The sequence below is a fragment of the Rhea americana genome, unplaced genomic scaffold (genome assembly GCF_003343005.1).
Source record: "Rhea americana isolate MKP2758 unplaced genomic scaffold, rheAme1 scaffold_240, whole genome shotgun sequence".
NCBI lineage: Eukaryota > Metazoa > Chordata > Aves > Rheiformes > Rheidae > Rhea > Rhea americana.
In genome coordinates, this window is record NW_028186358.1 from 159021 (window position 1) to 171292 (window position 12272).

The following is a 12272-nucleotide window of genomic DNA, read 5'->3' on the forward strand; positions in this document are numbered from 1 at the left end:
GGTTTCCTGAAAAGCTTATCTAATAGGGCCTGTTACCTGTATTGTTTCTAGAGGACCTTCTTCTGCCCACACCCCAAACATTGCCTATCCTAATCCTTTTGCTCCACATCTCAGCCTCCTCGGACCCAGCTCTGATGTACTCGCTGCCCCATGCCCAGGATTTACATCTGCTTTCCCTCCAGTYTCGTGCAGAGCCCTCCAGCTGGCTCTTTCCATTGCCCTACACGTGTCCCTGAAGCCTCCCCAATATCTGCCCCATTGCACATGTGGTCTCCGATGACCTTGCAGCCTGTCTACCCTTTAACACTCCACAGACTGCTTCCCTTGTGGTCTCTAGCTGCATGACATACTGCTTCCTATTAGCACAGTCACACAACTACAGGCGCAGCTGTTCTGCCACTAATCTGCAAACCCCAGTAGACTGGAAACTTCAAATTTGCTGTTTTTCCACCTCTACATCTCCACTGCCCTATCATACGAAATGAATTAATTTTCATTTTTAAAAACTTATTTCTCTGTCATTCCTGCTTGTACATTTCCTAGTAAGAGATGCACAGCAAAATCAGCGTGTGATAATTCAGCCTTTGTTCATTAAACAGAACCTATGTTTTTTGAGGAGTCCATGTGTTTTGGGTTCTGAACTGACACACTGTGCTAAGATGCATCACATTTGGTAGCATCAATCAGTTTGTACGTAGTAATCTGTTTGATAGAATGGATGCCACAGAACACAGTGTGTCACATTGTGAGACATCATCTCAAGAATACATTTCAAAACTGTTTTCAGCWACCATTCTTCCTCCCGTGACCTATTTTAACACACAGAAGGTTATTTATTTTTAAACAAAGTTTGCAATGTGATATTTTTCATCAAACGATATCAGGTTAATATTAATAGGAGTTGGGAACCACAGTGTGAGCAAAATAACACAATACCACAAATAGTTGTAGGAAGTGAATTGCCGTTATGTAGCTGACCTCTATTTTTAATTGGTAATGAGTTGACAGCTGATCTCTRCTGACTGAGGGAGGATGACAGAACTACAGAAATGAAAGGTGAAAGAAACCCAGTAGATCATGTACGCCATCTCTCTGCCAATGCTGAGAACCAAAATGAGTTGTCAGATTTGAAAATATAAATGGCTGGAGTTGGGCAGCAATGTCCCCATGCTGAAAATATCCTTTGGGAGGTAAAGTGATTTGAAACATAACACTTGGGGTGTCATCTGATATGACATTAGATTTTTTTGTTATACAGGAACTTGCAGAACTGACAGTTCTGCTCATTGAACTAGACCTGAAAATAGAGAAGAGCTTTTATTTCATCACCAGTCTTGAAGAATTCATGGGCAAAATCCTGCCATAAATTACACATCTAATACCACTATTAGCTCCGTAGAAGCCTGAAGTATCCGGGAGCAGCCCTGTCCCCCACGTGGCTCTCTCTAGTCCTCTAAGAGCATGGCCCTAGCGAAGCTGCGCTTTCATGGATTTTTCCAGTGAGTAGCTTTTTGAAATCCTCCAGACGACGAAGAGAGGCTGCACCTTCAAGGACAAGTGTGAATGGGTGTTTTTAGACAGTTTAGTCTGAAAATGGGGGAATTCAGTTGGTAATTCCTATTCCTTCAGCAGGACCACCTACAAGCTTTCTCTTTCACGGCCCGGCTTCCGCTCTGTTCTTTCATTGTGAAACCATCTCAAAAGCATGTTCTGATTTCCAGAAGATCTTGGGAGAGGGGAAGGTTATAAATAAGATGAAATATTTCCCCTCYATCTGAAGACATAAGATCTGGTTCAATATTAATGATTACAAAAATCCTATCCTTGTACAATCTATTAAATCCTCGCATATGACATAGTTTGATATATACTACATAATATAATAATTTGATATATWCTACATGGATGACTTCTCTTTGCATGCTCCTTAGACACTAGATTAGAGAACTAAAAATTTTGTAAGGAAATATCTTCAGGACAGTGAAATAGGCAGATGGTGAAAAGTTTTGCTTTTATGCTTTTGTGCGAGAGAAATACCAAGCTAACTATTAGAACAACTGACAGAGCAATCCAAAAACCTATTTTGATCAAACTTTGTCAACCATACCTACTGAGGGTGATAGGACAGAAAAAARAAGAATTCTTCAAACCAGAATTTAGTCAGATTTGCCTCAGATGGGATGAATCAATTGTTAAAAGGAGAGATTTAGCAATTAAAAAAGATTTTAAAAGATTTTGCAATTGCTGTTAAAAGATTTAGCAGAGGTAAGGTACTGTGAAGAAAAATAAACCATCTTAATATTTACTGAAAGCAAAACTAGTCAAAATCAACAAAGCCCTGATTAGAAACTCAAATTTGCTAACTAATCCCTGAAAGMACTATGCCCTGAATGAAAAACCAGACTTCAGGGTCCATATTTAAATATATTAATGAATGACCTGTCTTTCAGAAGTGCTAGCCAATTTTGGCTTCAGTGAAGTCGGTAGAAATTCTAGAGGCCCAGAACTTTTTGGAATCAGGTAATTTATTTAGGTACCCGATTTTAGGCACAAATACAAGAAAAATCCGATCCTTATTTTCTACACCAGATGAATAAAGTGCAGTGAAGTTCTTACCAGACAGCATGTAAACAAACTGAAATGGAATTCTGTTTTAAAGATACTGAGTAAGCCTTCTACGTGTAGGTGGGAATAATATATTTGTTGCTGGCTTTTAATTCAACAAGCTACATAGCCTAAAGAAAGCATACGCTTTAGTAGAGTTAGTTTACTTTTAGTAAGTTCTGCCTGTAGACTCCAGTGTAGCTACTGTAAAGGATACATTGAGTATCAGAAAAAGCAAATAGTTACCTAGTTTATTCTCTGCTGAAATAAATATGTTTAAATTAAAAGAGAACATTTGATTGGGAAATGGTGAAAATTGAGGCTCATTGAATTGAGTTATCATGTGTCACCTGTGTTGAAATTTTACCCAAGGGCATGGAAGTCCTCATTTTTACTACTTAGTCTTTGACTTACGGCTTCTCTTTGGTGACATGTACAGATCTTTTACTCATTAGATGACAAATAGTAACATTACACTGACAAACTTCCATCATTTTTTCTAAATGTTACAATATTTCACTGGAAATAAAAATTAGATAGTTTCTTGTTTATAAGACTGAAAAGAAACCCACTGGCCTTCARTTATGTACTGTATATTGATGGTGCACGGCAGTACAAAGTGTTATATGGARAAGCAGTGGGGGATGATCAGGCCTGATAGCCCCTGTTTCTCGCAGTTGGTTACCAGTCATGACACGAGGAGCTTTTGCTGAACGTCTTACTTCTCACAAAGCAGTTCGCTCGGCTTTTGCTACAAGCTGGAGGTGTTGTTACATCCGTTTTCAGACTGCTGACAATTCTGTCTTCTCCTAAAGCAGTGAAGCTTTCTCAGCCATCAGCGGAGCAATGAGTCTAACATCTTCTCTGTGCAGTATTCATTTTACCATGGTCTTTCTGAAATGTGCAAGCTCAGACACCAAAGTTAAGCTTGGACAGCCAATGAATTTTTAAATGATTGAGCATACCAGCTATAGGTTAACATGAAAGCTCTTCATCTCGCTTCATATTATGAATGGAGTTTTCAAATGGCATCTGTCATTCCACATCTCATTACTTGTTCAAGAGAGGTGGAGCTGTGGGTATGGATGACATACTCCTATCATGTCCAAAATTTGAAAGGAGGTATTTCAATAACTTGCTTATTCARTGATGAACAATTTTCTTCAGCCATACTTATCTAGATGGAATCAGTCTTATTCACACAGGCCTAGCTCTAAGTTAATTTGCCTGTATATCTCCTCTAAACTTGAATATGGTGGCCACCATAAATATCATGTGTTCCCRCCACATACACTAACCCTTTGTAAAGTGAGCGGTGGTTTTATGTTTCTCTGGTGCCCAGCTTGCAACTCTTGTACCTCGTATGCCACTTYACAAATAACAACCACTTAGTTTTTTTTAATAATTATTTTACTAAGTTCTTGTATCCCCTAGCCTGCTCACTCTGTCATCTATCAAAGATCTGCAGCCACTCCATGCATGCGGGTGAACAGCAGAGTGAGCGTTTGGTGTCACCAGTGGAGAAGAAACYACCAACAGCGGTGGTGGTGGGAAGGTAGTGTAGGAGAAAGCATCTAGGGCAAAGCAGGTGGAGAAATGATTCAAGGAGCAGCTGATTTGCTTGAAGGCATTCCTTCTTAAGCCCTGCACTACCTGTCCTTCTTCCTCCCTCTGCTCTCACATGTGCATTGCTCTAGGCAGAGCTCCTGCTTGYGCTGGATTGCTGGTGTAATTGTGCTAGGAGTCCTGGACCAGAAGATTCTGGTAGGAGATGGAGGCAGCTCATGGTAATTGGTTAATCAGCTATTTTSAATTCACTTCCTGACTGTGCTTACCGTGGAAAATTAACAGTCCTTGTGTATAAATGTGACCCCTACTCTGGGATTAATTTGATTATGCGAGAATCTCAATTTTCATTTAAAAATAACTTTTTGGCCGCTCTGATGAARCAAGTTTGGAAATGTAGTCTAAATGTTCCCTAATGGTTTAAAACCAAAAGGCAAATATGAAGAATGAATGAAATTACTAAATTACTTAAAAAAAAAAATGTGTTTTTAAATCTGTCTTGTGATTGCTTGTGAGTGAATATTTTGAGATAAGAAAATTTCTGATTTTCACCCAGTGCTGGATCAGCGCTCTCTGAAAAGTCATATCTTTTTAAGGCTGCTTCATTTGGATCTGCAGATACAGAGCTCATCTTAATTAATGACTTCTGGTCTCTTAACCTAGGGTTCCACTCAGTTACATGTTGATCTCTTCATTTCTATGTAAAGCCTTGTGYAGACTTTCTGCGCTGCTGATTGCAATCTTTGTGCAGCTTCCATCTGATCAGTGTTACTGGAGAGRATTTGGCCTGCAATAACTGGCTGCRCTGCATTAGACCAGTGCTTTGCATATTTAAGAAAGCAGCACAAACTTCAGTTTCTAGTAATTACAGGTTCTATTCTGTTAATAGGCCTGATAAGTGCAGTAAATTTTGTGGCAATGGCTTTATTAGGAATTTAACTTAATGGAAATGAGTTTTTATTTAACGGAGCTTTAATTTTCCTCCGGGCTTATACATAATAGCAGAACGGTAAGTCAGTTGAGGACTTAAGTCAGGCTGATTTGAAAGGAAATATTCATATAAAACTTTCTCATTTGAACATCTTCTGTGGTTAAATTAAGTATTACTGATGTGATACCATTGACATACATAGTACTGTGAAGATAAATGAAGTGCATGCTAATAAATTAAAATGTGCTAGAGAACAGGTCCAGGCACTGGAACTTGATTGTCTGTACTGTTAAATTGCTAAGATAGGACCTGACATGATTTTGGCCAGGCTAATTAACACTCTCTCAAATAGTTTCTAGAAATGACTTGTTTATTTTAATAGTTGTACAGATATAGCCTAAGCCATGAATTTAATCAGTGCAGACAGAACTTGACTGAATTCAGTGGATCTTTAATAAGGGACAGTTGCGAGACTGTGTTGGAAAATACTGTGYGATAGGTTGCAAAGGCTGGAAGATACTATAGTATTGAAGTCTTGCTTAGCAACTTCTGATTATTTTTTCCATATATTATTCTATTTCATGGAGACAGAGAAAGAGATCTAAGAATTATATCTATAAAACTCAGGAGACTGTAAGGAAAGCAGGCCAGACACTGCATCTCACTAAAAAAGATTTTGCCTGAAGCTAAAGTTGAATGTCAAAACCTGCAGGCTGTTTTGCTTTCTGTGCGCGCTCGTTCTGTTTAGAAGGGACTAAAGTATGTTGCAGACCGTATCTCTCAGGCTTAGTTTGAAAAACGATAAGGAGAATTCCTGYAGTAGAGGATGAACAAGCTGTTGGCAGTTCTGCGAGGAAGTCCCTCATAGTTTGGTTGGGAAGTTATGTTCATGGAAATGCTGACAGCTTGAAAACCTGTTGACAAAACAGAAAGAAAAAGTTATTCCTTACCAACTGGCTTTCAATAACCCTGAGGATCAAGAGGATCAGGAAGATGACGGAAAGATATCCATGCCCRGCCAGTCCTGGTTTTCCAAGTGCCTAAATGCTATTGTAACTCATGGAAGGATCTGTGCAGTAAGCATTGGCAGTGTTAGGGTGAAACACGTGCTTTCACCACTAAGAAGCGGAAGGTAACTTCCCACAGTCAGTTCAGTGTTCACTGATAGTCATTCCATTTCCCTGTAACTATAGTTTTTATCATATAAGTTGTAAGCCATTGACTTGGAATGATGATTAGCTTTCAAAAACAATGTGTTGTTTCTGTTGTCAAGTTATAGACACGAGAATTTCTAGAACATGAGAAGAAAGTTAATCATAGCATAAAGGAAATGTCCTRTGTGAAAAACAGTTCACGTCAGAGGCATGGCTGGAGCTGGAAGGTACTTGGGTCTCTAGCACTAAGTCGCAGGGAAGAGGTTGCACTGTGCATTTGCATGGAGCTGCTATCAGACTTGCACTTCATGATCCGTGGAGCTAGTGGAAAACAAGCCTGTGTCCTTCCCTCTCCCCTCTTGATTTAGCTTTAGTTAATGGAATAGCAGTTGTATTTCGTCCATAACTTGGTTTTCAATGATGGTAATAATTTAATAGTCTTAAAACAATGCAAGGTATGAGTACCATAAAGTGAAAACAGAAACAACTATGTCCACTCTGTTTGGAGCAGTTGTGGCATTAGAGTATATTATATGAATATTTGTTTTAGCTAATGGATTGCTAGAGGAGCAAATACTCAGTTCCTGTGTGACCATATCAAAAGGCTTGTGGCAAAAGGCTTGTGGACATGAATGTGTCTCAGCAGCAACAGAAAATTACTCTTTCCCTACTTTGTCTGGTTGCAAGAGGAAGGGCTGCTCKACCTGTGACAGTGATTGTTACTCTACAGTTCTTCATATACACGTGTCATGTTAGTATCAGCTGACTTGTGCTGACCGTGGACTGAAATGTAACTTCTGTTTAAGTCCTGGGACCTGCTGAGAATGCTACTCTTGAGAGAGAGGCCCAGAGAGTATGAAGTCCCAGGTACTGGGGAATTGCACTCCAGGTTTCAGTAAGAAAGAACAGTTGTGTTTTTATGCAAAATATATGTTCTATTATATTCTGCATTCTGACTTTACTGTTCTTTTTTCTTTTAGATAAACATCATGTCAATGGAAACAGAACAATAGAACCTTTCCCAGAGGGAACACGGATGGTTTTGTTTGGTAAGATATCTGTTTTAGAAGAATAGCTCCAAAATGTATAGTGTTACTGCATGCCACATTTCTTAATGTCACCTTAGGTCCTTAGAGTTTCACAATCCGGGCTGCAATTGCCATTTTCTAATCACTACAATTGGCTGGAGCCACTCATGATTCTGGGATACTTCCACGTCCAAAGTATTTTGCCGAGTTATACAAACCAAATATTTAATCCCTTATTTCATTTATGCACATTCCCAAATATTAGCTTTTTATGTATAATTCTGGTAAAATAGTTTTAGTTTAAACAGAATTGTATAAAGATGATCCATGACTCTCCAGATCTTAAGTTGTACAAGAAACTCAAACTGTTGGTTGGAAAGCTTTATTTATTGTACGTGGAGAGCTGTTACCACCTCCATGCCCCCCAACCAAATCTGCTGTTGTGCACTTTGTAGCTAATCCCATAGGCTTCCTGACAGCCGAGCTGGAAAGCTGGATGGTTATATGTGAAACGTTGTTTTTTATTGTATTTGTAATATTTTCTGTGAAAATGTCATTCTTTGAACCCTTCTGTAAAACTTCAAAATAGTATTTCTCTGGAGAGATAAAGAGTTACTTYTAGAAGAAGTAGACTTCCTAAGATATTTTGGAATCATCAGCCTTTTACTGACATATGGACTTTACCCAAATCTGGAAATAGTTAGATTTAGAGCTCTCATTACAGAATGTGCGACTCTTAGTCCTTAAGGGCAAGCCTATGGAATTGAATAGGAAAGAAAAAAGCAGATTCTTATGACAATTACTCTTAAAACTTACTGTTACAGAGAACAAAAAATTTCCTAGACCCATTTTGAACCATAATATTGAATTATTTAGAAAGGATATAATTCCCAATAAACTTCTATCGGATGGTACAAAAATGTCTTAGGAAATTTATTATATYCAATTAAACCTTTATCTGTGATCTAGGAATAAATATAAAATCGGTACTTGATACATCTGCTGTGTCACCTAGACTGGGGGAGTTGTAACTCATAATAAGCACAAGTCAGGCATATAAAGGAGCCTTCACTTTTTGAGCTGGGACCATTCTAATAAAATACATATAAATATTGGCACCTGCAAGGCTATATGTATAACAGCAAAGAATGAAGAGTACATATAAAAATGGAGGATGCACCCTGGAAAGCAGTGATTCTGAGGAGCAATGCCCCCATAATATGTCACAAAAACAATAAATACAGCCTTCAGGTATATAATCAGGGATAGAGCGTGTAGATGTTAGTGGACAATTTTACACACCTGTYACGCAGTGTTTCTGACACAGGTACTAAAATATTGCATACATTTCACAACCCACTGAGTAATTAGAGTTAATTAACAACAGCAGCAAAAAAGCCATCCACTGAAACTATGAAGGGAACCAAGACTATCTACTTATCATGTCTCCAGATATGGTTTGGGAGAGTTAGTTGGGTACCTGAYCATAGGTTTCAGGTGTCCTAGGCTCCCCAGACTGAACCTGCTGTTGAACCAGAGGGATGGAGATCTCCTACAGTTTTACAGTGTGGATGTCTCAGAAATCCACTTGTGGAGAAATATGCTTGTGTCAGGCACCTTAGTCACCCTAGATGCTTCCTGAGGTTGTGTGTCAGTAGAAAACACGTTATTGATCTCTATGAAGGGAAAAGTAGTAGAAATTATCTTCCCTACATGATACAGTAGATCATATTAGATAATCTAATCATCCCTACTGACATTAAAGGTTATGAATCTATATTTTACAGGAGAAAGTAGCTTATGTCAATATAGCGTTTTCTCAGTCATTGCGCTCAGCGACAATGATCTGGTCTAGTTTAGAAAGAAAAGATGTAACATAAATATTTCAAAAACCTGAACAGTGTCTGAAAGTTGTTATATAAGAGCAGTTTACTTATCTGTCTGGAATAAACTGTTTATCTTAATCTGTTTTCAAATAGACCTGTATTCACATCTGAAATATTTAGCAATTCTGTGTAGAATGCAAAGGGCTAAGTTAGCCATGGGCACTAATTTATTACTCAAAAAGGGATTTTTTTTCCAGTYAATTATTGTAACAAATCATAGTAAAAATTAACTTTCCTGTGGTGYTAACATTTCTGTAGATACCATGGTTTAAGAAGAGAAACAGTTTGTGGTAGTGTAACTACTATAGTTAGAAAAAATGGGCAATCATTTGGGCGTGTAAGCTCTTTTTCAGTTCTGATATGGGAGCTTCTCCCATAAGGGCTTGTCTACATTTCACACTTGTAGATATGGAGATGGAAGGAGTTTTTAATTAATCCTGGAGGATATTTCATAAGGTCCCCTTATTAGATACATGGAATGTCACCAGTCAATTACCATGATGACTTCTTCAGGTTCTCTTTAGAGTACCTCTAATTGAGTATCATCTTCCTGCCAGTATTCCCTTGTCTGTGGATTCTGGGAACATCTAAAAAATTCTTGGAGTGGTGGAATGGGAGACTGTGTTGGATAGTTTCTGTGGAGCTGATGGAAGATACAATTTTATGTTTTCTTTTGAGTTCTAAGGTTAAGATGGATATAAGGCTTCTTCTTTGAATTTCTTAATGCAGGCAGGGTCAAGCAGTTCTGACGTAGTCTGATAGTCTTCACTGTTCAGTTTTTTAAAAAACTCCTAATTTATTTCCTGTTTGAAGGTTAGATCAATTTTGTATCCAGTGGGTGTGGTGGGTGTTGATGCGGGTTTTTCTCTTGGTTTTATCACTATTGATTGTAAGTAATTTGTAAAATTTCATAGGAAGTAGCATCCTACACACAGAATTTCAYGGAGAGCAAAATCTTGTTAAGCAGCCTACTTTGAATCATTCCTTAAGAACTATTATGTTCCTATCAAGCCTGATAACTTTCATCGTTTTTAAATTGCCCTAGATTTTTCCATGAGTGTGATTGCAAATGTTGGGATAGGTGGTGAAAACTCATGCTGTTGCCATCTGTGCTGTGAATAAATGGAAAACCTACATGTTCTTAGGTTTACTATTAGACCTGAAATATAATAGTATACAAACATGACTCTGATGATAATTGTTGTCATTTGTTGGCGTTGGCATCACATTCTGATATGTGGTATAGAAAAATGGTGCTACAGTTCGTTTTTGCTACCTCCAAGGGCGCAGCATTTGCTGGACCCATGTGAATGGGAATGAATGGAAGCACTCAAAGGAGAAAAAGATTATCTGTTAGTAAWTCTTCTCCTCATATTGTCACTCATCCTGTCGGTGTGTACTGCTGCTAACTGCAAGTTCTTTGGATTTTAGACTCCGTAAACTAGGGAGAAGAAACTGCACTAGTCATTTATATAAGTAGCATCTCTGACACCACCTTAGCGAGAAAGTGCTCCTTAAACCTCTTCTCTGGCAACATCCCTTAATCCTGTAATTGCGATAGCACAGGGACAAGTCTCRAAGAGCAGTAGTTGCTAAGGAGTAATCCCTCTCCCTTAATGATATCTACAAAAGCTAAAACATGGTAAATAACCTTGTGATTTTGTAGATATAACCTACTTGCAGTGCATATTCCTAGTGGTTGGATACTATTAAATTCACCATTAAGAATAACAGTGTAAAATGTAATGCTGGGATGAAAACAGTCATCCTTTTACCTGCTTGCAAAGTACAGTTAGATTGCATTATATAGCTCTAGGTTCTGCAAAACCTCCTTAGAGATGCTCTTACCAATGCTACGTTATTTACTTTATGATATAACTTCTTGTTTTGATCAAGCTACAGGGTGAATTACATGGTAATTGTTCCTGCAGCTTTATCATTTATAAGAGAAACTCACAGCTTTCAACAGGCTAATTAAATGATCCTGAGATTGTCTATTTGTCTGTTTAGCGTTCAGCTGCTTGAAATATGCTTGTTGTTCATTAGAATGTAGAAATGCTTCCTTGTTCCTACCACCATGGAAAGGTAGATTTYGAGGGTTTTTATGGAGAATATTTTAATACTAAGAATCCAATTACCTGTTAATCTAGTTTTCATCTATGCTTAGATAGACACTGCCCATGGTCTCACTGGAGATACTTAAACAGGTGAAACACTAGGTGTCATATGTTTGTGTTACAGCTAGAAAAGTAGAACTAATTTAATAAATGCCTGTCCAGAAAGTTTTCTTGTAGCTTTTATGGTCATAGACCTTTTCAATTTAAAATATTTTGCCTATATTGACCGATTTTGACCAAAAAATAAACCAAAAGAGAAAAATTGAAATTACATTAAAAGGCTGATAATGTGTTGAAAAGAGGTATTTTAGGGTCTGAAATCAACTTTAGGATATAAATGCAAAAAAGGTTAAGTAAATGCTTCAAATCTGCAGAACACTTACAAATTAAAATGAATGAATAGTTCCATCGATGACATTGGAATTATATGTTTTGTGTGTGTATGTAAATGCATTATACTCAGAAATACTTTTGGTCAAAGTTTCTGATTTTTAAGTGTATATTTTTCTTAAGTAGCTGCCRCTATTGCAAGACTCCAGTTTTTCACAGAGTACCAATATATTCCCTGTACTTTATATCCTAGGCTGTTCCTCTAAGAGAAGCATTGTGTGTACAGTGCATTCATAGAAGGGCTCTTRTTTACTTCAGTAAAATCTGGCAATAGTTCATATTTCTAATTATTACACTTTTAAAATATAGGACTGTATTATGTTATATTTGCTTGACATATACTGGCTAGTAATGGGATAATTGATTTCTTCATGTAAACAAAATATAGCCAGAAGTAGAATGTTAGGTAACTGATAAGAGCTAATTAGAGACATTTCTGAATTGGCAGATGGATCCAAGCTTCTTCGCCTTATGCTCTGCACTTATTAGACAACAACATGTTCCAGTAATTCTGTAGAGCAGTATTATTGTTGTATTTTGCCTGGGTTATTATGTCCTATTGAGATAGCTGATGCATTCCCACAATTTCTGCTGCT

General features: G+C 37.7%; 1 protein-coding gene across 2 annotated transcripts in view; it reads left to right on the forward strand.

The window, feature by feature from the left end:
* MSRA (methionine sulfoxide reductase A) overlaps window positions 1–12272 on the forward strand; it is a 280995-nt gene that overhangs the window by 102474 nt on the left and 166249 nt on the right. For both annotated transcript variants that reach the window (XM_085306504.1, XM_085306502.1), the window contains exon 2: window positions 7236–7304. In XM_085306504.1, the coding sequence (XP_085162630.1) occupies window positions 7236–7304 (69 nt within the window). The remainder of the gene's footprint in view (window positions 1–7235; window positions 7305–12272) is intronic.